General features: G+C 46.2%; 1 protein-coding gene across 1 annotated transcript in view; it reads left to right on the top strand.

The window, feature by feature from the left end:
- Positions 1-27,541, top strand: part of LOC135547521 (T-cell immunomodulatory protein-like) — a 131,711-nt gene that overhangs the window by 83,231 nt on the left and 20,939 nt on the right. The window contains exons 11-14 of the mRNA XM_064976600.1: positions 7,765-7,915; positions 9,944-10,052; positions 21,188-21,231; positions 23,552-23,630. Coding sequence (XP_064832672.1) covers positions 7,765-7,915; positions 9,944-10,052; positions 21,188-21,231; positions 23,552-23,630 — 383 coding nt within the window. The remainder of the gene's footprint in view (positions 1-7,764; positions 7,916-9,943; positions 10,053-21,187; positions 21,232-23,551; positions 23,631-27,541) is intronic.

Raw genomic sequence — 27,541 nt, 5'->3', positions numbered from 1 at the left:
ACACACACACACACACACTGACCTTCCATTCCACTAGTACTATATACACACACACACACACACTGACCTTCCATTCCACTAGTACTATATCCACACACACACACACTGACCTTCCATTCCACTAGTACTATATCCACACACACACACACTGACCTTCCATTCCACTAGTACTATATCTACACACACACACACACTGAGCCATGGCTCTTTGTGGTGTTCTATCTGTATCCACCCGACTGAGTCGTCAACCGCAAGCCATGGTGTTGCTAGGCAATGCCATTAAATCACATACGTGGGTAGCAATACTAGGAAAGCAAGTTAGGCTTAGCCACAACCTGCTAATACCTCTGTAAAATAGATATATTGTACATGTCATTTACGTTATCATAGACCTATAATCCCTGAGTCCTGTGAACAGAAGTGCGTTATTGTGACACTGACAGCACCGTAGGTTCTCCTGAACTGACCTTGGAAAGAGAGGAGGGTTGTCTGTCTGAGCCAGTGGGGGAGAGGTTATGAATGTTGATTTGGTTTTAAGTTCACGGCAAGAGGTGGAAATGTAATGTTGACCTTGTCATAGACACTTGCTTTTGAAAGAGGTTGCACGCGTATGTTGACATGTGTAATGTTGTGCCCCTGACCTGGTCAAATGACAGGGCTGGTCTCTTCTCAGTAGACCAGCACTCTGACCATCATATGCGGTCTATGACTCTGACAGATAATGCCTTATACCCTTTGGTCGGCTGAAAGGTGGTTTTGCTGCAAATGTCAGAGAGATAATGTTTGTGCACATCTCTCATCCCAACAACACTAGCATGACCTTTTCACGTTTTGTAATCTTATTTCTTTACTGTAGATTTTAGGATATAGGCATACTCAGAAAGCGGCATGCTCTCAAACAAAGAGTCTGTGGGTGGTTTGTGGTGTATTTAAATGGGTCAGTGTCCTTTTAGATGAATAATCGCAGGCTGGAGATCAGAGGGCACAGTGCTCAGGGAGTAGCAGGGAGAGGACCAGGAGGAGGTGGCTGAAGGTTGGCCAGGGTAGGAGACGGCACTAGGCGGACAGACACTGAATATGTTATGGTGGAATGGGTAAGGACTGAATAGTATGTCATTCTAAGGGCTTGTCTTCTCTCTGTCTCACTCGTGTGTCTCTCTCTCGTGTGTCTCTCTCTCTCTCTCGTGTGTGTCTCTCTCTCTCTATATCAAGCAGCCTTAGGGGGAGGGATGGACAGACAGGAAGGAACTGAAGCCTCCTCATCACTTTGCTTTTGTTTCAGTAGTGTTTGTCAGGGGTGATGGGAGTAGGGAGGACAAGAGAGAGAGAGAGACACATGATAATTACAATACGGAGAAGTGCCTCTTTATCAGAAGCCGTTTTTGTGAGTGCCTGAGGATGTAACAGCTTCTTTCTGTCATTTTCAGCCTCTATGGATCACCCAGCTCCCTCTAAAACTACACCCTCCTGCCTATATCTCTAGTTCTCTCTCTCTGTGTCTCTCTCTTTCTGTTTCCCCCTCTTTCTCTCACACACATTCATTGACAGAAGTAGTTGGTCTTGCTGAGTTTCAATGACCAGTGAGTTCTCTTCCTCAGATGGGGGGGAGGGGTAAACTACTGTCTGGGCTGTTAAACCCTCCACTGGGATGGGTGTCCTCTCCCGACAGGCTTTTCTGGCTGGTGGATGGAGAAGAGGAGGAGGAGGAGAGCGAGATCAGGCAACAAGCACCCTGTCAGTCTGGCCTCTCAGAGGGTCCACAGTGGCCAATTAGTGAGGAGCCTGAGAGTGCTTTGGCTTGGCAGGTCCCCGGTCAGGACTCACACCCGCATTATAGGGGATGGGGCTCTGTGTCTGATATAACAGGCCCAGTGCTGAGCCCTTTAGCTCACATAGATGCACACACAGTCGAAGAGTTACACATCTGTCTAAAACCTGTTACCTTATCTCCTATCTGTTTACTCTTGCTAATGAGAGTGGATCTGAGACGTCTTTAATATGGATTCTGTGCATTTCAGTGATTTGTCTGGATCTTTCCGCGTCCACAGCCACAGGGTGCTGATGACAGCCACAGGGTGCTGATGACAGCCACAGGGTGCTGATGACAGCCACAGGGTGCTGATGACAGCCACAGGGTGCTGATGACAGCCACAGGGTGCTGATGACAGCCACAGGGTGCTGATGACAGCTACAGGGTGCTGATGACAGCTACAGGGTGCTGATGACAGCTACAGGGTGCTGATGACAGCTACAGGGTGCTGATGACAGCTACAGGGTGCTGATGACAGCTACAGGGTGCTGATGACAGCTACAGGGTGCTGATGACAGCTAAAATGCTTCTTCCCTCTGTGAAACACTGCTGTGCTGAGTGGGGAAGTGGGTATTTGATGTTCAGGCATTCTATTACTCCGAGGGTCTGTCTACAGTCTCCAGTTGTGTCCTGTGCAATTTCACTCTTCAGTGTCAGTCTCATTGCAGAAGTAGGCTCTTTGCTGAGAGGGTATTTATTGCCTTGTGTGGCCGATTCCACACCAGCGTAGTCGGAAAACATTTTTGAGGATAAGTACTTTTGAGATATTAATATTCATCGTTTTAATGCTGAATAAATGAACGTGAAAATGTGTATTTCAGAATCTAGACATACCCCATATTATGAGGAGTACAATGACACCCAGATGTTGTCTGTATCATGTACGGTTCACGGATCATAGGGTCTTACAGACTAAAAATGACCTAAAATGGCCACTTTCGTGTTTTTTTCTTCTCACAAATGGTTTGGGATACAAATGTAAAAAGCACGTCAAACGTCCTTCCTCCCAATGACGTTTCTATGTGAAAATTGCCAGAACAAACTGAGAACAAAATGATTCATTGGGAGGAAGGATGTTTGGAATCGCCCTAACTCCACACTGGGGCCCATTCTGGGTGCACGTTTTGGTTTTAGCACGACACAGCTGATTCAGTAACAAACTCATCATCAAGCATTGGTTATTTGAATCAGCTGTGTTGTGCTAGGGCAAAAATCAAAACGTACAGTGCATTCGGAAAGTATTCAGACTCCTTGACTTTTTCCACATTTTGTTACATTACAAACTTGTTCTAAAATTGATTGATGACGGGGGGGGGGAATGATTCAATCTACACGCAATACCCCATTTTTATTTTATTTTATTTAACCTTTATTTAACACGGCAAGTCAGTTGAGAACAAATTCTTATTCACAATGACGGCCTAGGAACAGGGTTAACTGCCTTGTTCAGGGGCAGAACAACAGATTTTTACCTTTTCAGCTCGGGGATGCGATCTAGCAACCTTTTGGTTACTAGTCCAATGCTCTAACCACTAGGCTACCAGCCACCCCTAATGACAAAGCTAAAACAGTTTTTTTTTTTTTATGTTTGCGAATGTATAAAAAATAAAAAGCTGAAATATTAAATTTACATAACTATTCAGACCCTTTACTCAGTACTTTGTTGAAGCACATTTGTCAGCGATTACTGCCTTGAGTCTTCTTGGGTATGACGCTACAAGCTTGGCATCTATATTTGGGGAGTTTCTCACATTCTTCTCTGCAGATCCTCTCAAGCTCTGTCAGGTTGGACAGGGATGTTGCTGCACAGCTATTTTCCACTCAAGGACATTCAGAGACTTGTACCAAAGCCACTCCTGCGTTGTCTTGGCTGTATGCTTAGCCTCGTTGTCCTGTTGGAAGGAGAAGCTCTCCCCCCGTCTGAGGTCCTGAGCTCTCTGAAGCAGATTTTTGTCAAGGATCTCTCTGTACTTTGCTCCGTTCATCTTTCCCTCGACCTTAACTAGTATCCCAGTCCCTGCAGCTGAAAAACATCCCCAAAGCATGATGCTGCCACCACCATGATTCACCGTAGGGATGGTGGCAAGTTTCCTCCAAACGAGACGCTTGGCCTTCAAGCCAAAAAGTTCAACCTTGGTTTCATCAGACCAGAGAATCTTGTTTCTCATGGTCTGAGAGCCCTTTTAGGTACCTTTTGGCAAACTCCAAGCGGACTGTCATGTGCCTTGTACTGAGGAATGACTTCCATCTGGCCACTCTACCGTAAAGGCCTGATTGGTAGAGTGCTGCAGAGATGGTTGCCCTTCTGGAAGATTCTCCCATCTCCACAGAGGAACTCTGGAGCTCTGTCAGAGTGACCATCGGGTTCTTGGTCATCTCCCTGACCAAGGCCCTTCTCCTGATTGCTCAGTTTGACCGGGCGGCCAGCTCTAGGAAGAGTCTTTGTGGTTCCAAAATTCTTCCATTTAAGAATGACGGAGGCCTCTATTCTTGAGGACCTTCAATGCGGCAGAAATGTTTTGGTACCCTTCCCCCGATCTGTGCCTCGACACAATCCTGTCTCGGAACTCTACGGACATTTCCTTCGACCTCATGGCTTGGTTTTTGCTCTGACATGCACTGTTAACTGTGGGACCTTTTATATAGACGGGTGTGTGCCTTTCCAAATCATGTCCAATTGATTTGAATTTACCACAGGTGGCCTCCAAGTTGTAGAAACATCTCAAAGATGAGTAATGAGAACAGGATGCACCTGAACTCAATTTCAAGTCTCATAACAAAGGGTCTGAATACGTATTTAAATACTGTATTTCAGTTTTAATTTTTTTTATAAATTTGCAAACATTTCTTAACCTGTTTTCGCGTTGTCGTTTATGGGGTATTGTGGATTGATGTATTTTTAAGAATATGTTATGTAACAAAATGTGGAAAAAGGGAAATCAAACTTTCCGAATGCACTGTACACCCAGGGTAGGACCGAGTTTGGGAAACCCTGGTCTATAGTATGTAATACTGTTGAATATCTGTCATCGTAAGTCATTGTGGAGGGTTGAGAAGTACATTCAATTTGATGGAGCTCGTACAGGACTGCAGTTCAATTATTCTGCTGCAGTAAACCATTTAATTTGGTGGAGAGCAAGACTTTTGTGTACTGCATCTCTGTCTGTTTACCTCTCTCTGTGTGAGCTTTGGTGTGTGTGTGTGTGTGTGTGTGTGTGTGTGTGTGTGTGTGTGTGTGTGTGTGTGTGTGTGTGTGTGTGTGTGTGTGTGTGTGAACAAGCTTTTGGAGCTGACTCTTTGGGTGTGATCACGTGTTCTGCTCTCAGGCTATTGCCCTTTATCAGTGATGCTAGCACCTCTCCTGACCTTGTGCTCATCACAGCCCTCACATCCCCTGTTGAGCGAGACGGGCTTTTCAGAAGACAAAAAGGCAGAGAGAGAGAGAGAGAGAGAGAAAACACACCCACAGCGGTGAATAACAATGGGTGCTTTCTCTAAGGTTCAACCTGAAAGTCTTAAATGTCAGCATCACTCTCGTGTTGCAACACGTTCTACGGCAATCGTTAGCTGCACAGAGGAGATCGATAAACACAGGCATCAGTTCGATTGAGATGTGGGGCTGATTATGGGGCGGACACCCAATCAAAGAGAGAATATTAGTACTCTCATCCAGTTGAGAATAGATATTACTGATTGAGTGTCCTTCCAAGGAAATCTCTTTCTGACAGAGGGGTGATTGTATTTACCCAGGAGGCAGTTCTAGGACGTAGTTTGGGCTTGATGTTGTTGACCACTTCAAGCTAGAAGGAATCCTTATCTCCAACAGGCCTGTAGACGGACAAGACACTGTGTGTGTATTTAGTGAGCTGTGGAATGAGGTTTGTCCACAGGAGTGTGTGTTGCAACACTCCTCTCTGCAGGTCTGTGTGCCCACCCCTGGAGGCTGGCCACTGGGGGCATTCACTCAGACTGGCATCCACAGGGGAGATTTGCAGACCATTGTCTGCCTGTCCAATTTTGGAAAAAAGGACAAAAAATATCCTTTGTTTGTTAGGCTTTTACAGCCAAAAGAGCCTCAACCACATTTCTAATCCTGTCTCAGGTGTGAGATTCTGTTGAGCTGCACACTACATGGTTCATTCAGATGTACATCGAACTGTTCCTTTGAATGAAGGCTCTGATGTGCCAAATGCATAAGGGCATGTGGTAGCGCTCCAGAGTGACATTAGTTCGACTTAGTCATGCCACACATTGTGGTTGGCACTTAGGACTAATATGTGACTTCAATCTGTGTCCAGACAGGGCCTTGTATTGCCCAGTCTTCCTTAGTAAACATCTAATGTTAATACAAAGTTCTGGATGGTTATTCTAACAACTAAAGGCTCGTGGTGTGTGTTGGATCTGGCCATGCGGCAGGAGAGGAAAATGCCAATGTCCGTATTGACATGACCAGAAATGTCAAAAACAAACGTTCCCTACATGTGTCATTTCACCTGTCCTTCCAATCCCTTACAAAGTGCCAGTGCGGCATGATGCCTGTCCTCAAATTGTCTTTGCGTGATTTCATCCAGCCGCCTGGAACACTATCCACCAGATCGTGTTTTAATTGAACCCTGGTAGACGAAGGCTCCGTACTGGAAGTACAGCAGGTTGTTATTTCAACACCTTAGTATCAAACGTCCTCCCAGTTAGATATAAGCTGGGCTTTTTTGTTCTGTTAAAATGAATTTGCAGATGTGTGTCCTGGTGGGAGAAGAGAGGGAGGGAGAATATAGGGAATGTGTGAGTTTGTCCTCTGGCTTCATAATGTGCATCGACATGCTTTTGTGTTTGTTGGAGTTGGAGACTGCCTCCATTTCCTAGTTTGTTTATCTCTCTCCATCTTGCTTAGGCGATGTGGTGAGCATACCGATGGAACCTCGTTGCAGTGTGACATTTCTCAGTCTTTCAGCGATACACAAAGATGGAAACACATTCTCACTCATACCTTGTCTCTCTCTCTCACACACACACACACACACACACACACACAAGCCGTCCTCAAGGGTGAGAGTTTCTATCAGCCTCATAGCCGCCGGTTCTCTCCAACACAACGCTCCCTCCAGTGCTCAAGACGGCTGCAGTCAGAAAAGAGAGAGGGAGAGAGAGAGAATGGAATGAAAGGACAGGTGGAAAAAGAGAACATTTTCACGCTTATTCTATTTTTAGACTTGCTCCGCTTCGACACTCAGGATAAGATCTAAAGACGTATACACGGGCAACTGTCTCGACAGAAATGAGTACAGGAAGAAAGAAAGACAAGAAAAAAACACCTCAAACAAATGTTGGAAATTGGAGTGAAAATGAAAGCTTTCGCAACCAAACTTTTCCATTTCCCTGTTCAATACAGTCTGGAGTTCTAACCCTCCCCCATTCAAATGGATTGAAACAAGTCGTATGTTTCTTTCTCCGTTGTGGACACGGCTACTAATTGCCTATTAGCTGAGTATTTTCTGCACAGGTCTCTGTTGTATCGTTGCTCCCTTTCACTAGTCCAGGGGTGTCAAACGTACGGCCCAATTCGGTCCGCGGGTGGTTTGAGTAAAACATTTTAATTAAGAAATAAAATACTTATATATAAAAAATCTTTTTTTTTAAATCAATATACTTTAAAATAACTAAAACCAAATAGAAACTGTATAGGAATGAAAATGGACCTACATTTATACAGTTTCTTGACTGTGTCTAGCATGCTAAAGATCACCAAAATGAAAGTTAGACAGCCGGGGAGTATCAAAACTCCCAAAATGAGGGATAGACGACTATTTTTTAGCAGATTTTTACGTCTTGTCTATTTTCAGCTATGTTTTAATTAATTAATTGTTTTGTCCGTCCGTGTGTGTGTACAGTAGCCATCGATTAACGCAGGATGTGTTTGTCCAGTCCCTAACAGCATCTCCCCCTCTCCTCTGTAGTGGTCAGCAGGCCTTCCTCCTGGAGAATGTTCCGTGTGACAACGCCAGCTGTAAGGATGTGGGCCGCATGTTCCGTGTCCACTGGGACCAGTCTGACCTGGGGGCCATCCCCGGGGCCGCCATCGCCACCTTCTTCGACATCTATGAGGATGTGAGTACATCCCCCTATCTCTCTCTCTCTCCCTCTCGCTTCCCCTTGCCACTTTCTTCGACATCTATGAGGATGTGAGTACATCCCCCTCTCTCTCCCTCTCGCTTCCCCCTGCCACCTAATTTGACATCTATGAGGATGTGAGTACATCCCTATCTCTCCCTCTCCCTCTCGCTTCCCCCTGCCACCTTATTTGACATCTATGAGGATGTGAGTACATCCACCTATCTCTCTCTCTCTCCCTCTCGCTTCCCCCTGCCACCTAATTTGACATCTATGAGGATGTGAGTACATCCCTATCTCTCCCTCTCCCTCTCGCTTCCCCCTGCCACCTTATTTGACATCTGTGAGGAAGTGAGCACATCCCCCTATCCCATTCTATTCCTCTCAACCTCCCTTCCTCTCTCTCTGTTTTTATTTTATCTTTATTTTACTAGGCAAATTCTTATTTTCAATAATGGCCTAGGAACAGTGGGTTAACTGTCTGTTCGGGGGCAGAACGACAGATTTGTACCTTGTCAGCTCGGGGATTCGAACTTGCAACCTTTCGGTTTCTAGTCCAACGCTCTAGCCACTAGGCTACCCTGCCGGCTCCTGTCTTTACGCCTCGACACTGTAACACAAGCAAGGGCTCTGCTCATTTAAAGGAAGACCACTGGTGACCTCAGGGTCTCGCGTCTCATCATTAACCAATTAACCAGCAGCAGAGTTGTTGCTACACCAGCTGTGACTGGGAGACTGGCAGACTGGCCGCTCTCAATGACTTTAGCATTGCCATTTTTTCACTCTGTCTTGTAGTCTAGATCCCACCAGCAGCTGTGTTTACTGCTGTGGATAGGTCAGGTTAGGTCACCCTGACCTTCATCCAAGTTTGTCATGTAGTCTCATTTATATCATTGCAGAGCGGGGTTTAGTGGGATTTTGTTTCAATTTGTATGACAACCCCCACAAATTCCAAGTTTAAAATGGCACAGAAATCCATTGGGAGTGTTTTCATTATGTCTGCAAGAATTGGCTCTTTTCAATGTGTCTTCCAGTATGATTAGTCTTGTTAATTGTCCTGTTTGTGGGTGGCTCTGGATCCTCTCTTGTCAACAGTCTCCCTGAGAGGCTTCAGCGGTGGTAGCTACATGAGGCTGGAAATGGCGCGCTCATGGGGCACTCTCTCCCACGCTGGCCAGCAGATTACGGCAGCATCTCTCTTTCCTAATCCCACTCTGGGCCGACGGAAGGGTGTGCCAAGATGAGCTTGTCACTGCAGGGCACAACTAGCGCAGGATGCCAGCCCAGCCCTGGCACAGTGAAGCGACAGGGCCTGACAGACAGAGCACGGTCATTGTCCCCTTAGGAGCCCAATCAGCTCACAGCACAGCTCCCCTCTGAGATGAGATGTGTGTGGTCGAAAGGTGTAGATAAGACGGGTTGGGCCCATCAGCTCTTCAGGAGATTTGGAGAGTGGGATCTGCTGCATCTCAAATCTGGTTGTTTTCTTTAAATCTTTAAACAGACACGTAGCTTTCATCCTGACCAAGATTCACCATCTGGGACAGCTTACGTCTTATTTAGTCAAAGTTTTCCTCCACTCCTCCCTCCCCATCCTTCTCCCTGAGAGCTCTGTCTCGCTCTGACTTAACCCATCACCGCCTGCCTCCCAGCATCCCTCTCTTTCATTACCACATCCAAGATGGCCTTGCCTGCTTAGAGTTTACATAATCAATGTGTTTGTTTTGGCTATGTGATTTATTTATGATATGTATTTTAGTGCGATATGCCCCATCTCCTCGTTTCCGTGGAGGGAGTAGTTATCCATCTCTATATCTATATTCCACTCCTGTCTCTGGGAGTTGGCTCATTTTCTCTGTAATTCCCTGACAAAGAGTGTGAGAGGAGTGCAGATAACTGCTGTAATGGAGGATCTGTTCTCTGTCCATAACGGGGATGAAGTGGTACATCAGAAGAGACCGTCAAAGAAAACTTTGCCTCCATTTCCTTTTTGTCCGTCGTGTATTACCATTTTCTCATTTGCAGGGAATATTGGATATGATCGTGCTCAGCAAAGAAGAGGGGAAAGAGGGCTTCATCATCCACGCTTTGAAGAACAACTTTGAAGCCGACGCGTATTTCGTCAAAGTGATTGGTGAGTCGGAACTTCTCACCTTCTGGTGTGTGTGTGTGTGTGTGTGTGACGTTTGTATGCGTGCTTTGTATTCCTTTTCTGTGGACACGCCTTTTTTTTCTCTCCAGTTCTGTTTAGACTCGACAGTTCTGTTTGAGAACTGTTCATGTAGATCTCCCCTTTTCTTCACTGCATAATTGTATGCCCTCCTCTCAGCATTAGGCCGAAGAAGAGCACATGAGGTTTTTATATCGGACTGTTTTCAGGATATCACATCCTCATTCCCTGAGACAAGAGTCGGCAGCGGTGTATATGCTCTGATGACTGCAGGCTACATCCCTATTAGTTTGCGTTAGACAACTGCACACGCATCAATACAAACACGAATGACTGCAGGGCATGCATCTCCCAGCATCCTTTGGGTGTTTTAACTGAACTCCTTACCTCATTCCTATGTGTGGCTCCTCTCCCCAGCATAGAAGAAAGAATAGCAGTGTGGCTGTAGTGATGGCTGACATTTGGGAAGCTGACATTTTGAAAAACGCAAAGTGTCCACTAAAAAGCTACTTTCATGCCATTTAATCCTGCCTGCTGGGTTTTAATTAAAGGAGAAGCAGTTATTCCCTTCTCCTTCATTCTCTCGTCCCATCTCTCCCTCACAGCCCCACTGGTGGGCTGCTTTAGTTTGTGAGCTATGACTGCTCCTCTGCCTATAACGTCAGACCCAGACACTGAGACACTGCCATATTTGCCCACATACACCAACCTTTGCATATGCACTCCCTCGTCTCACACGACTGACCCCAGTAGGATTTGTCCTCCGCTCTTTTCTGAGCTGTTGGTTGTTTCTCTTCAGTAAAGCACTGGTAGATCAGCAGTGTGCTGAGGTCGTCAAGTGGCCGGAGATGGAGCAAGCACTCTGGTAATTAACTACGAATGGCAAACTGCTGCCTGTGCCCTCTTGCTCCTGCTGTGGCGTACAGTACGCGTCGAGTAGTGCGTGCTCGCGCGCCTCTGACGGCGCAAGCCAGGAACCCAGAGAGACCAGCTCTGTCCTCCTATTACTCTAACATATTCCGCCCATCTGCAAGAGCGCTCGGAGCAACGTGGACATCCTCCTTTTACAACCCAGTTTTGGTGTCACACAATAACCCACTGGTGGGCATGCAGAGCAAACTCTACTGTCTCACAGTTCACCTGTGACTGTTTGAAACACGAGCCGCGTCTTCCAGCCCTCAGCCGGAAGAAAGCCTGTGAACGTAGTAATGGGGGAGGTGTTTGGAAGGATTATGGGTAGATAAACTGTCTTTGTGTGCAGTGAAAAGATGGGCTGGGGTTCACTCACACTCTGACTGTGTTGTTGTGGTGATCAGAGGGATGGTGTCAGGGGGTTAGAGAGGGAGGGAATGGGAACAGATGAGGTTGGGATTGATTGACTTGTCAGTGTTGGACATTGAAGAAGGTGGGCATTGATGGAGGAAGAGCAGGTGATTCATCTGGCCCTAATGGAAGTACAGTAAGGACAACAGTCTCTGGGGTTCTATCAACATGCAATCAATAATGGATGGGGTGTTCCTGCCAAGTCCATAGGGTGACTTTTGACAAGGCTCAGACTCGAGCAACCCCACCCTCCTCCCCTTGTTGGTGTGTTGTACGTCAGGTGGTGACAGGAGCTGTTTTCCGCCGGCTTCAGATCCCCTGAGCTCTTATCGAGCGGCCTCACCGTGGTATTGACTTTAAGTCTGGGTCACTCACAGGATGAAATTATAAGATAAAGGCCCACGGTGGGACCCAGAGACACAGCTAATTGCTGCATTCAGCGCCCAGCCTAGACCCAGCATTGATCTTTTTAAACTCATCTTCAAACTGCACCCGCCTCTGGTTCCTGAGGCTCCGGTGCTATTATGGTTAACGTGCCGGCGCTCGGTAGCTCGCTGAGTCAGACTGATATGCTTTTGTCTCCATTGCACCGATGACACTCTTTTATTTACCTATAACAGGGTATATATATATATTCATTTTTTTACTCCCCTTTATCTCTCCAATTTCAATCTTGTCTCATCGCTGCAACTCCCCAAAGGGCTCGGTAGGCGAAGGTCGAGTCATGCGTCTTCCCGAAACATGACCCGCCAAACCACGCTTCTTAACACCCGCTCGCTTAACCCGGAAGCCAACCGCACCAATATGTCGGAGGAAACACAGTTCACCTGACGACCGAGGTCAAGCCTGCAGGCGCCCGGCCCACCACAAGGAATAATTAGAGCGCGATGAGCCAAGAAAAGCCGCACCAGCCAAACCCTCCCTAAACCCGGACGACGGGTCAATTGTGACTAGCCCTATGGGACTCCTGGTCACGGCCGGTTGTGATACAGCTCGGGATCGAACTTGGGTCTGTAGGGATGCCTCTAGCACTGTGATGCAGTGCCTTAGACCACTGCACCACTCGGTAGGCCCTATTTCTATTTAGTTTCAATGTTTTTATGAATTTCACTTACAACAACAGAATGAACTACTATTCCTATGGTAAAGAAGAGGATCATATTTATAATGATGTCAACTTCAATTCTCAACTCCTAATTTTGAGCAAATTCCACTAGTATCTGACATAGGCTTTGAAAAAGCACCGGTGAGGAAGCTACCAGTGCCGCTGGCTGCTGGTAAGCTTTCTTGACATGGACATACAGTACCAGTCAAAAATGTAAACACCTAGTCATTCCAGGGTTTTTCTTCCTTTTTTTAAAACTATTTTCTATATTGTAGAAAAATAGTGAAGACATCAAAACTATGAAATAACATATGGAATCATGTAGTAACCAAAAAAATGATTTCTTTCCTTAATGCGTTTGAGCCAATAAGTTGTGTTGTGACAAGGTAGGGGTGGTATACAGAAGATAGCCCTATTTGGTAAAAGACCAAGTCCATATTATGGCAAGAACAGCTGAAATAAGCAAAGAGAAATGACAGTCCATCATTGCTTTAAGACATGAAGTTCAGTCAATCCGGAGGACCGCCACAGGAAAGGAAGACCCAGAGGGTCTAGAGTTAACTGCACTTCAGATTGCAGCCCAAATAAATGTTTCACAGAGTACAAGTAAACGACACATCTCAAAATCAACTGTACAGAGGAGACTGCATGAATCAGGGTATCATTGTCTAATTGCTGCAAAGAAACCACTACTAAAGGACACCAATAAGAAGAAGGGACTTGCTTGGGCCATGAAACACGAGCAATGGACATTAGACTGGTGGAAATCTGTCCTTTGGTCTCATGAGTACATATTAGAATTTTGGTTCCAACTGCTACGTCTTTGTGAGACGCAGAGTAGGTGAACGGATTATCTCCGCATGTGTGGTTTCCACCATGAAGCATGGAGGAGGAGGTGTGATGGTGTGGGGGTGCTTTTCTGGTGACATTGTCTGTGATTTATTTAGAATTCAAGGCACACTTCACCAGCATGGCTACCACAGCATTGGAACAATAAAAAAAAATTCAACAAGACAGTGACCCAACACACCTCCAGGCTGTCTAAAGGCTATTTGACCAAGAAGGAGAGTGATGGAGTGCTGCATCAGATGATCTGGCCTCCACAATCACCCAACCTCAACCCAATTGAAATTGTTTGGGATGAGTTGGACCGCAGAGTGAAGGAAAAGCAACCAACAAGTGCTCAGCATATGTGGGAACTCCTTCAATACTGTTGGAAAACCATTCCTCATGAAGCTGGTTGAGGGTATGCCAAGAGTGTGACAAAGCTGTCAACAAGGCAAAGGGTGACTACTTTGAAGAATCTAAAATATGTTTAGATTTGTTTAACACTTTCTACATGATTCCATGGTGTGTTATTTCATAGTTTTGATGTCTTGACTATTATTCTACAATGTAGAAATAGTCAAATAAAGAAAAACCCTGGAATGATTAGCTGTGTTCAAACTTTTGATTGGTACTGTTTTTGCTGACCTTTGTGTAACCAGCTAAATAGCTGCTCTTAGCTGCCCTTCCGATTTTATAATGTCGGTAGGTCAAAATAATGAAAAACTATCTACCAAATCTATGCATTTTAAAATGTTGATTACTTCTCCTTTGCAATTATCATTCACCTGGTGATTTTGGGCAAATGCATGATGTGGTCCCTGGGTTGCCGGTTTGCCTGGGAGGGGGTCCCTGGGCAAGAAAAGGCCTATAAAACTGGCTCTAACTATTGCCTCTTTGAAGCCAGTGTTAACTCAAACTGGCCCTTCAATTAGGAGAGTTAATCAGGTAGCTGAGATTTATCAGGTCGCTGAGCGTCACACCGGGACACAGGGAAGATGATACCCAGCCATTAGGGGAGAGCAGGAACCGTCTATCTCAAAGTCAGCGATGTCTTTTTACTGAAGAATTAGGTAGTGTGACACTGGTCCTACAATGTCACAAAAGTTTACTTCGGTGAACTAGCATAGTTCAGCAGTCATATCTCCATGATCTACCTGAGGATTAATAAAAAGAAAGAGATATTGAGAGATTCGAAGTCGAAACGTTAGAAAAAGGTTACAGAGAGAAAGAGAGTGTGTGTGTGTGTGTGTCTAGATCTGTGCGTGGGTGTGTGTGTGTGTGTGTGTGTGTGTGTGTCTAGATCTGTGCGTGTGTGTGTGTGTGTGTGTGTGTGTGTGTGTGTGTGTGTGTGTGTGTGTGTCTAGATCTGTGCGTGGGTGTGAGTGACAGACAGAACTATGTGAGCTGATTACGTTCTCCTCCTCTCTAGTTAGGATGCAGATTCGCTGCATTGAGGAACATCTGCAGCCTTTGTTCAGTCCAGTACACATCCTCCTTTCCCTTTCTCTCTCCACCTCTGCCAAGCTGTCAGTCAGGAAGTAACCACCCTCACTCACATTTCAATTCAGCACAACAGATAAGGGAGCTTTCAAAGAGACATTACTCTCCGCTCTCTTTTGGAATTTGACAAGTCCATATTTCTGGAGGTTTTTCTGCTGGTTTATTGGTTGTTTCTGCATTTGGTGTGATTCGGGAAAACAAAGGATATAGTAGAAAAATATATAGATTACTGTGTTTCCTCTCTCCGTTTTTACAATAGCTGTCAATCTGACACAACTTTGAAAGTACTCTGAGGGTTACCATTTTGCAGAAGGAAACTTTTCTCCCATGTCCAGTAGTCATCCGTTGACTTTGGTCTTAAAGGTCTTCTGACTACTCCACCACCCTCATATATAATGCATCTCCGGGAATACAGATGGAATATTTTATTTCATGTCTGCAGCCTGCAGATGATTGACAGCTGAAGCTCGTCCTTCAAATAAGCCTCAAACAAAGGTAGTTGAATGATGTCAGAGCAGCAGGCTGGATATGACTATGACTTACCATTAGATCAGTCCAACATAACTAGACTTCAAAACTGTCTGGGAGGAGATTGATATCATATACACACACACACACACACACACACACACACACACACACACACACACTTCCTTTGTGGATTACTCAACAATGAGCAGGTGGTCATCCTGAAGACGGGTAATAGTAAAATACAAACGTTAGCTGGTAGAAAGACTGTGTGTGCGCACGCACACTTTATGATTGTGTGTGTGTGTGTGGCAGCAGGTAGCCTAGAGGTTAAGAGCATTGGGCCAGTAAAAGAAAAGGTTGCTGTTTCAAATCCCCGAGCAAAGTAGGTGAAAAAATCTGCCGACGTGCCCTTGAGCGAGGCACTTAACCCTGATTGCTCCTCTAAGTCGCTCTTGATAAAAGAGCCTGCTAAATGACGAAAATGTCAATGTAAATGTGTGTCACTGCCTGTCTGGCAGATGTGAAGCCTCGGGTCAACACCAGCCCAGATTAGGCCTGAGGAAAAAGAAAGCAGCATCACGGGCTGCTCAGCTGTCAGTGTAGGACTGCTCAGCTGTCAGTGTAGGACTGCTCAGCTGTCAGTGTAAGACTGCTCAGCTGTCAGTGTAGGACTGCTCAGCTGTCAGTGTAGGACTGCTCAGCTGTCAGTGTAGGACTGCTCAGCTGTCAGTGTAAGACTGCTCAGCTGTCAGTGTAGGACTGCTCAGCTGTCAGTGTAAGACTGCTCAGCTGTCAGTGTAGGACTGCTCAGCTGTCAGTGTAGGACTGCTCAGCTGTCAGTGTAGGACTGCTCAGCTGTCAGTGTAAGACTGCTCAGCTGTCAGTGTAAGACTGCTCAGCAGTGTCAGCTGTCAGTGTAGACTGCTCAGCTGTCAGTGTAAGACTGCTCAGCTGTCAGTGTAAGACTGCTCAGCTGTCAGTGTAGACTGCTCAGCTGTCAGTGTAAGACTGCTCAGCTGTCAGTGTAAGACTGCTCAGCTGTCAGTGTAGGACTGCTCAGCTGTCAGCTGTCAGTGTAGGACTGCTCAGCTGTCAGTCAGCTGTCAGTGACTGCTCAGCTGTCAGTGTAGGACTGCTCAGCTGTCTGCTGCTCAGCTGTCAGTGTAGGACTGCTCAGCTGTCAGTGTAAGACTGCTCAGCTGTCAGTGTAGGACTGCTCAGCTGTCAGTGTAAGACTGCTCAGCTGTCAGTGTAAGACTGCTCAGCTGTCAGTGTAAGACTGCTCAGCTGTCAGTGTAAGACTGCTCAGCTGTCAGTGTAAGACTGCTCAGCTGTCAGTGTAAGACTGCTCAGCTGTCAGTGTAAGACTGCTCAGCTGTCAGTGTAGGACTGCTCAGCTGTCAGTGTAGGACTGCTCAGCTGTCAGTGTAGGACTGCTCAGCTGTCAGTGTAGGACTGCTCAGCTGTCAGTGTAGGACTGCTCAGCTGTCAGTGTAGGACTGCTCAGCTGTCAGTGTAGGACTGCTCAGCTGTCAGTGTAGGACTGCTAATTGATTTGTAGCCCCTGGCGTGGCGTGGTTGCATAACATGTGGCTTCCCCCGTCAAGAGGCAGCCAGGCCTGCTCCGTGTGTGACGTCAACTGACAGCTTGGAGTGTCTCTTCTTTTCTTATGACGTTGGCTTGGTTTCCATGGTTCTCTGTTTTTTTCTCTTTTTATGACGATGATGATACGGAGGCGGTTAAATGTGGGAGCCGTCAGACAACATCTCCAGGGTAGGATCTAGAGGGACTGGACTGGTGGAGGATTTGAACATGCTTTGACAGTACTTGGGCCTGGGAATGCAGTTGTCAACCCAGATCAGCTACAGGCTCTCATGCATGTACACTACAGTACCCTGCTGTTCTGTTGGCTCCACTCTACAGTCCTGGAACAGAGTCTCATTCAGAGCACATCAACAGCACCATGCAGCCCTGAATTATAGTGCTGTCAGATTTCAGGTCAAACTGATGCAGCCAAGAACAGAGAGAGGGCATCTCCCACAGCTCTCATTAGGATGTCAGAGATGGCTCAGACATCTGGCCTGGCGCGCGCATGATGTTATTTCCTCTGAGCCATGCTGGTGTCCTGCTCAATGAAGTGGAACGATGAACCGGACACTCAGTCCCTTATCAACCCATCTGTCTGATAAGTCTACAGCCCATGCACTGGCCTGGCGGCAAAGTAGCAACATGCCACCTCTTAAAACATTACAGCATGATAGCAGGGTGACATAAATCCTAACACAACAAGAAATCCCACCTAACTCATGGCGACAGCCAGCAACTGAGATAGCTAAGTTCTCATTCTACTCCACGGTCTCTCACATGCACAGACATTAAAGGAACAAACCCCAAAGCTTTCTCGCCAAATGACGATCATGTAAAAGCCCTCATGAAGATGTCGTAATGTGCATTGGATGAACAAAAGTCTGCATAGAATCCCTTATCTCCACTATAGGCTATATGAAGCTCTTGAACTAAGCCCTGGCATTAAATAAGCACATTATCCATCAGATGAATCCACAAAAAGAAAACTACTTTTTTAACAGGTCTTTACTGTTTATATTTATTCTCCTCTATCTCTGCTCTCTTAGCTGACCCTGTGAGTTCTGTATGTCCCACACTTCATTCTCTAGACTATTGCATCACATCACTAGACTGGCACATCACGCTCTACAGTCACTTTATAGATGGAGGATTTTAATTTCATCACTATTTTGTTGCTGAGATTTTTCCTGCACAGCAGGAAATGTTTAATTTATTTAACCTTTATTTAACTAGGCAAGTCGGTTAGGAACAAATTCTTACTTACAAATATGGTCTACCAAAAGACTGGCACTAGACTGGCACATGGTCTACCAAAAGGCAAAAGCTCTCATACGGGGACGGGGGCCTGCAAACGTATAGTGTATTTGAGTTAAAAAGGCTTATAAAGTTTGTAATTTCCACTTAGAAATGTCAGACTTGATTTGCCCAAACTGAAAATGTATTAACCCCTTCAAAAATGTCCATTTAAGGCACCTCCCGAGTGGCGCAGTGGTCTCTGTGCCCCTAGAGATCCTGGTTTGAGTCCAGGCTCTGTCGCAGCCGGCCGCGACCGGGAGACCCATGGGGTGGCCCAGCGTCGTCCGGGTTAGAGGAGGGTTTGGCCGGCAGGGATGTTCTTGTCCCATCGCGCTCTAGCGACTCCTGTGGGGGGCCGGGCACGCTGGCACAGTCGCCAGGTGGTACGGTGTTTCCTCCGACACATTGGTGCGGCTGGCTTCCGAGTTAAGTGGGCATTGTGTCAAGAAGCAGCGCAACTTGGCTGGGTTGTGTTTCGGAGGACGCACGGCTCTCGACCTTCGTCTCTCCCGAGTCCGTACGGGAGTTGCAGCGATGGGGCAAGACGGAACTACCAGTTGGACCACGAAATTGGGGAGAAAAAAAAAAACATTAAATATAATTCACATTTCCTGTTGCTATACGATTATTTTCCTGCTGTAGCAAACTGGATCAAATTTAAGATCCTATATCTGTACACACAAAACACACACTAGTACACAGACCCAGATATACACAAGCAGAATACACTGACAGTCCATTTCAGTGGGCAAGTCCTGCCGGGGAGCTGCCGTTGCCCTTGTCGCAGCTTCCTCTGACAAATAGCTCTATCCAATAGAGTAGAGGCAGCAGACCAGTGTCTGTGTGCACAGTTGTGGATTTCTGGATAAACCCTGAATACTTACTGTGTTGGCGGTCCCAGGTCCGTATGTGACCCTTACTTGGTACCTGTTGCTTACGAGTTTAATGAATGACAACAGAAGAGAAAAGGTGTAGAGAGCTGTGAATAAAGACTATGTTTTTAGAAGGAAGGGGGGGTTGCTCTGTGAGAGTCAGAGAGGGAGAGTTGTCTATCCAAGCACACAGAGAAGCATCCACATCCTGGAGCAGTAGTAGCATGGCCAGTGATTCGTGAAGGACAGCGGCGAGGCACAGTCAGTGACTCTCCCCGCCTCTGTCTCTCTCCCAGAGCCACGCATCACTGCCTGTGTCGGGCACTTTATGGAGTCTCCATTGATTGGATTTACCCATTCTACTAACCAATTTACGACACGACACGCTCCCCATAGTCCTTTAAACAAGCCAGCGATGTTGAGCTAGCTCCTCTTCATAGTGGCTCCACTCGTGACTAGGGATCACAGCTTTGTTGTTATGATCCCTTGGAAAGAGAAGGGTTTCTAATCCAACCTCAACACCACGGGTCAGTCTGGATTGGAATGAACTTGGCATGGTGAGAATAGTAATACAGGTTACATTTAAAAAAAAAAATAATAATAATATTATTTACAAGGGTTCCAAAAATCGAAATGAATTTGTAGAGGGAACACTTAGTTATATGAGATGGGTTCATCCCAAGCAGAGACTGGGTCAGTGTCGAGCATGGTTTTCAATGAGAAAACAGAGACACCCTTCTGGGTTTAGAGGCCCAACGTTTTATGATCTATTGATCTGCTCTGTCCTCTGCACACGGCTGACTGGTGTTGGACCTGATACCAGGCCCCGGTTTCCCAAAACAATGTTAAGGCTGTGTTCATCGTTAGAACAATGGTTTTAACAATGAATTTGACCTTAAGATGCTTTTGGGAAACCGGGCCCAGGTCAGTGTTTGATCAGATGGATATCTGCATTCTCGTGTCCTGAATAGGGCTGTAACCGATGAAATCAGCAGCAGAACATGTACCTTTCAACATGGGCAGTATCGATCCCATCGACCACAGAGGTCCGTGACCGGGAGACCCGTGAGGCGACGCACAATTGGCCCAGCGTCGTCCGGGTTTGGGGAGGCTTTGGCCGGCCCGGGATGTCCTTGTCCTAGCGACTCCTGCGGCGGGCTGGGAGCGTGCACGCTGACACTGCCGCCAGTTGTACGGTGATTCCTCCGACACATTGGTGCGGCTGGCTTCCAGGTTAAGCGAGCAAGTGTGTTAAGAAGCAGTGCGGCTTGACGGGGTCGTATTTCGGGGGGCGCCAGGCTCTCGACGTTGGCCTCTCCCGTGTCCGTACGGGAGTTGCAGTGATGGGACAAGAATGTAACTACCAGTTGGATAGCAACTGGGGAGAAAAAGGGGTAAAAAAGTACATTTAAAAAAAATAAAATTGCCTCACTTCATTCCAATGTCAGACACATCCTTCAGTTCCATACAGTAGGCCACACGGTTCAACAGTGACGGTCGGTCTCTCTGGGACTAGGTCGAGTAGCTCTATAGAGGAAGAACTTTCATGTGTTTACTTTGAATGGGGTTGTTTGTTTATCTGCATTAAGGAGTGCAGTCAGTCAGTGTGCAGCAGTACATCAGATGCATGATGGTACATCCTAATTAAAGAAGTAGTCAGCAGCTCAACTTCAATGTGCAAATTACCAGCGCCAGCCAATTAGTATGCTAATATATTAATTCCTCTTATTGCTGATTAAGAATTCAGCATTTTTTCCTTGCTGCTCCATATGCACACAGATACTCATACACTTCCCCTGCAGCTTATTATTGAGCTCATTTATTCTCTGTGTTCATTTTACTACCAACCTGTTTTTTTTGTTTTTTTTACAGTTCAATGACTACATTTATTTAGCTTCCCCATTTAATAAGCATCCACAGAAAAACAGTATAAGCACTGCAGGTCTAGCTTAAGTCTACCAAGTTTGGGTTCTCCTACAGGGATGACGTCATTAACCATTACAGCGTCTAACTCATTTAGCCGTGTTGTTAGTCACAGACAAATCTGCATGGGATTGTGTAAGATAAATATAGTCCCCTGTTGCTAGCTAATCAGTCTTCCTTTTCTCCTCCTCAGTGCTTAGTGGACTCTGTTCTAACGACTGCCCGGGAAACGTCAAGGTAAGACTCGTGCCTCTGTGTATGCGTGTGCATTGTAACACAATGGAAAAAAAAAAGATAGCCGAAGAGGTACACTGAAATGAGAGATATTGAAATGAAGGATAAAAGGATAGAAACATTTTGAGAAAGTGAAAAGGCTCATCTTGTAACTAGTCAGTCTGGCGTCTGCTAAATGGCAAAGAAAAAGGTCAAATGTGACAGTCCCTCATCCCCAGAGCTTGTGACAGACAGGCTTGGTGCTGGTCCTGTCGTAGTGTTTGTGTTTGGGTTGTTTGCCTCTCCACTGTGTCTGCTCACCCCCCCCCCCCCCCCATTGCCTGATTTAGCCGGGTGATTGATCGAGCCCATGTCTGGAGCTTTGGGCTGCTTTCCCCGCTCTCCTCCTCCTTAAGTCCCTCATATCTATCACTCTAACCCTCTTCTGTCTATCTTCCCACCTATTGTCTCGTTGTCCATCACTATCCACCTCCTCTCCCTTTAGTTTCCACAGAACTTCTGTTCAATTTCCAATCCCAGTCCAACTGTTCAGTCTGGTGAAGCTATAGGCCTACACATGCCATATATATATGACAGTACTGTGTGGGAGAGTCTGTCGGTGTGGGAGTCTGGCTGCACTCTCTAACAGGCTACCATAGTTTTCATTAGGCTGTTTAAACCGAGGCAGACAGAAAGCTCTCTTCATTAGGCGTCATCGGCCCATAATGAAGAGATAATACAGCCTCCACATGACCACTCAGTAATTCCCCGCTCCGCAGAGCCCCACCCCGCGGCATGCTGAGAGGACCGTCTCCCCACAGGACTAGTGGTGTGTGGGGGAGAAATGTGTTTTTTATTATTTTTGACGGTATCGCAATATTATTATTTTTTGCGCTAGTTGGTCGTACGTTAACCAAACCTCCAGAATGACTCGATTTGTTTTAAGCACTTTCATTTCCATGACTGATCAAAATGGGTTTTCTCATGGCTCTCTCCTGTTCCGTCCGCAGCAGACAAAATGGTGAGCAATATGTTTGAACATCCAACGGCGAAAGAATATCGTATCAAATCGCAGTACATATAGCATCATGAGAATGGCAGTACATATAGCATCATGAGAATGGCAGTACATATAGCATCATGAGAATCGCAGTACATATAGCATCATGAGAATGGCAATACATATAGTATCATGAGAATCGCAGTACATATAGCATCATGAGAATGGCAATACATATAGTATCATGAGAATCGCAGTACATATAGCATCATGAGAATGGCAGTACATATAGCATCATGAGAATCGCAGTACATATAGCATCATGAGAATCGCAGTACATATAGCATCATGAGAATCGCAGTACATATAGCATCTTGAGAATGGCAATACATATAGCATCATGAGAATCGCAGTACATATAGCATCTTGAGAATGGCAATACATATAGCATCATGAGAATCGCAGTACATATAGCATCATGAGAATCGCAGTACATATAGCATCATGAGAATGGCAATACATATAGCATCATGAGAATGGCAATACATATAGCATCATGAGAATGGCGATACATATAGTATCATGAGAATGGCGATACATATAGTATCATGAGAATGGCGATACATATAGCATCATGAGAATGGCGATACATATAGCATCATGAGAATGGCGATACATATAGCATCATGAGAATGGCGATACATATAGCATCATGAGAATGGCAATACATATAGTATCATGAGAATCGCAGTACATATAGCATCATGAGAATAGCAATACATGCACTGAGTGTACAAAACATTAGGTTTGTCAATATAAATGTCATTCCATGCCATCTTAATCATTAACTTATGTAACGTGAGGTCTAACATTTATGTGGCTTTTTTCCCCCAAACCGTTTTAAAAATTCATCTCTGATTCGCTGCATTGTACTGTTCATTACTATTTTTGAGGGATTACCAGGAGCAGTGGGTAGGACTGCATAATGCAGAGGATGTGATGGAGCTGGCTGCTATGTCAGGCTCACTGTAGCCTTTCTCTTTGTCTGCTGGGACCCAGCCAGCTAGGGCTTAGACCTGTGCTTTTATTTCACCCAAAGAACTCCGAACAGAGTGCCCAGACCACCCCCCCCCGACTTAAGAAAGGTCAGGGGTGATTTGCACACGCTCTGAACACACGGCCAAAACCTCTGGGGCAGATCATGGAAGGGGACAGATGTCTGTGTCAGACTTGGGCGTCTGCGTTGAGAATTTACATGGTGGGGGAGATCTGTTGTTTCAGGGATAATGGGTCACTAATATGTGTGTGTTCTACTCTAATGCTGTGGGTGTTCTGACCTTGCAGCCGTTTGGTGTGAACCAACCTGGGCCGTACGTCAGCTACACAACAGTGGACTCCAACGGCTACCTGAAGAACGCCTCGGGTAAGTCCAACGTGGACAGATGCTGTGTCCAGTTGACAGTCTGCCAGCCGTCTTTATACAGGTGTTCTGGCAATGGTGCAGATTTGGTGAGCCGTCAGCCATGACAGTTGTTCTATTTGGGAATGGGGTTGTGTACGGACTTCCTCTCTATACTTTGCGATCATCATCTCCATGCTGTGGTAGCAGGTTTGAGCGACTGTGCTGTGGTATCGGTCAGTGTGGCGTGTGTGGGTGAGAGGCCCTTCCAGGGCTGTAGCCACAGGGGTTTAATTGAAGCCTGGCTTCTGTGTTTTCCTAGATAATAGCCCTGTTGCCCATCTCACCAGAGGTTATCTCACTGCCCGGCCTGATAATGTTGACACAGCGCGTTTCCTGCTAGAGAAAGGCATGATGGGTAGAGGGTTATTGGTTTGCTTGCTAAGAAACGGAGGGCTTTGTTGCTCTGCTCTTTTTTTCGGAGGTTGAAAGCGAGGAGGAAAAGAAGGAGCTTGTCTTGTTTTCCTGCCTTGGAATATAAGAGATTTGATGAAAAAGAACCGAGCTATACATCCGAGGTACAGTTTCAAGGACTCAGTGAAGAGGAGGGTGAAAGAATAGAGTTCTTAACAAAGATCTGTAGGAATTGTGTGTGTGTGTGTGTGTGTGTGTGTGTGTGTGTGTGTGTGTGTGTGTGTGTGTGTGTGTGTGTGTGTGTGTGTGTGTGTGTGTGTGTGTGTGTGTGTGTGTGTGTGTGTGTGTGTGTGTGTGTGTGTGGGTGGATACAAGAGGCTTGGAAGCAGAGGTGGAATTGCTATATATTCTGTGTCACTCCGTCAGGTCCCCTTCATCAGAAAGGCATTGACACAATGGCAGAATTTCTCTAATGAAGATACCCTCATTCCTCAATACAAAACTACGCTGTAGTACCTATGGAATGTGATGCTTTTGTATTATCCCACATTTGCACAATCACCCAGCCAGCCAGAGTAACGATTGTCATGCTGAGCTATTTAACCTGAAAATTGTAAGCACACACCTACACTGTAAAGTGGTCTTTATACCCAACCTAGGATACAGCCTGAACAGGACAGACGAGACATGAAACCATGACCCAGTCAGTCTCATTGTTCAACACCCGAGGAGATAGTTCTGTTGAATGGAAAGGACAGATGAGTTGAATTAGGCCTAATGTCTTCACGGAGGTGACAAAGACAAATCGCAAAATGGCTTAGAGGACAGACATTATGTACAGATAACTGAGTCATGGAGTCAAGCATTTGCAAGATGTCTCAGTGAGTAATTCCGTCTTTTTAAAAATCCTTGATTCGGTTCACCATTTATTTTTCTGCAGTCTTTTCCTTTCCATGGTCTGTGTGTGTCTGGGTATCAACAATGAATAGGACAGCAAAGCCTAAAAAGCAGATTTCAGGGATTTGAGTATCTAGCTACATCCTGTTCTGTTGGAATCATCCACTAAAAGAAAACGCAACAATACAATAGTCATTTTGAGAAGAACACTCTTCCCTCACTCCTCTCCCTCTGTGACAGGACACAGTTTATAGGGGCAAGAGAATAGATCAATCAGTCCACAAGGAGTACAATCCAAAGAACCAGAGAGTCAGAAAGCCCTCTGTCTTTCCAAACAGTGTGTTTTATTGTTCAATAATCCCCAACCTCTATTCAATTTTGCAGGGCTCAGACAACAAAACCGTGAGATTTAAATCTCTATTTCTTGTCTTTAAAGAGAACCTTCTCTCAAGGTTTGGAAACACTCAAACCTTGACAGAGGAGAGGGAAAATGCGAGGTAAACCGAGAATAATACACGACTGACTGGAGGGAATGAAGAAGAAGAAGAATAGAAGTCCAGATAGTTCTCTTTGCGAAGAGGAATCTTCATCCTTTCTCCCATTCATGTTTGTTATCTGTGTGGATGTTGAGCCTCCGTAAAGTGGTCAAGGCTATTTAAAGACGACTTGGATTCGTTTAAAGACCGGATTTGGGATTCAACACCCCATGGGTGTGCCAACATGCAGCGGTTTAGGGTTGTCCTCTCACCCCTGTGCTGGAGCTCTGCTCTGTGGGCTTAACAGCAGCTGTGTCTGCACCAGACACCTCTCCCTGAGACGGTCATCGAACAGGCTGAACTGAGGAACAAGGCCCAACCACTCCCTGCCTGGAGGCTGAGCCAATGAGAAGGGTGGTGAAAGGCCAGGGCTGTGTGTATACTGACTGAGGGGGAGATGCTTAGGTTGTATGTTAGATATACTGGACTGTATGGAGAGTGGCTGGGTTATTCCCAGGACTCCTCATTTAACAGTAATAAAGTGCAGTATGCAGGGTGATTTTTAAAGTGTATTCATTCTGTGGCTAGGGGCATGGGGAGAAGGCAAGGTAGACTGACAGACCTGAGCGTTGGTGCACGGACTGTCTGCTCTCTCTACCGGGGCCCCACGCTCTTCATTTACCCTTCAGCGCCAAAAGAGAGTGAACCGAGGTGATAGAGGGATGGAAGTCAAATACATGGATGATGTGGAAGGAAAGGCCTATAGAAAAGACATGCTATAGAGGGAGAAGAGAGAAATGGCTGACAAATAGCAGCAAACGGCGGCAAATAGTGGCAAGTGGGTTATAGGTTAGAGTAATGGAATGAAGATCTGGGTCAATGACGAAGAGGGCCTAGGGAGGACGGGGAAAATAAAGTGAAGGTTCAGGAGGTAGGACACACTGCACTTAGCATTCTTACGCTGTGGTCCACAGAAAGTGCTATTACCCCTGTGGCTTCTGTGTCACAGGGCTTCAAGCATTGGTGAACCTGCGTGCGTAACTCAAGACTCGCCGCTGCGATCTCCTTATGGTATTGAACCTTGGTTATAGTGCTGTACAGGCAGCTCCCTAGTGTTGAGGAATGGCACAGGCCCATGTGTTAGTGACTGATAATACCAAGGCGATTCCCTTCGGGTAAGTTCAGTGGTAATGATATGGTCCCGCAGGCAGGCGTATCAGCGGGCCGGCATATCGGCAGTGAGTGTACAGTATTTATATGTTTTAGCATGTATTTTGCTGGTGTGAGGTCTGTATGAGTGAGGGCGCAAGAGACATGGTGAATTGAATGTATCGGCACACGTGCTCTCAGCATGCGGGCTGGGGGAACAACCAGGGGTGTATGCAGTGTGCCAGACAGGAAGAGCGTATTAGTCATGGCGGTTAGCCTCAGTGCGCTCCGGTGTTTCTGTGGGGCGGTTCTGCGGAGGCCTGGTCTCTGTGATGCTGAGGCTGAGGGACATACGGAGCTGGTCCTGTCAGATGATCCCTGGCTGTTCTGCCTGGCTGTTCTGCCTGGCTGCTCTGCCTGGCTGCTCTGCCTGGCTGCTCTGCCTGGCTGCTCTGCCTGGCTGCGCTGCCTGGCTGCTCTGCCTGGCTGCTCTGCCTGGCTGTGTATCGATCCCCAGGTCCCAGGCGGTCTCCATCTCCACATCTCCAGCTGGAGCTAGTGAATCAACCAACAGAATATTAATGCTGGCTCTGCCTGCCTGGTGTGGGTGGGAGAGTTCATGTGTGTTTGTTTGTTTGTTTTTGTGTGCGCGTGTGTGCGAGCAAGCGTGACCATACGTGTTTGTTTGTGTATATGTGCATACTTGATTGACTGCGTGTGGGAGGGTAGTTCATTTACTGTCTGTGCAGTGCAGTAATGCATGTGTGCTGCCTGGTTCTCAGGGATCCAGTGCTCCATTTGAACCTCTCACCTTAGTCTCCTCAACCCTCGGGCTATTGGTATAAGACCTTGGCATGCAATAGCTTACCTTTCCCCGCTGTCCTTATTCCCTATTGAAAGGAATGGAATTAGAATTCAGCTATATGAGAGATGAATATTGACCTTAAAGGAAGATTTCCACACCGTTGGTTTCTGTGCAATTTATTCTGCACAGTTAGT

This window comes from Oncorhynchus masou, chromosome 1, assembly GCF_036934945.1.
Source record: "Oncorhynchus masou masou isolate Uvic2021 chromosome 1, UVic_Omas_1.1, whole genome shotgun sequence".
NCBI classification, from domain to species: domain Eukaryota; kingdom Metazoa; phylum Chordata; class Actinopteri; order Salmoniformes; family Salmonidae; genus Oncorhynchus; species Oncorhynchus masou.
This window is presented reverse-complemented; position numbering and strand designations above follow the sequence as displayed.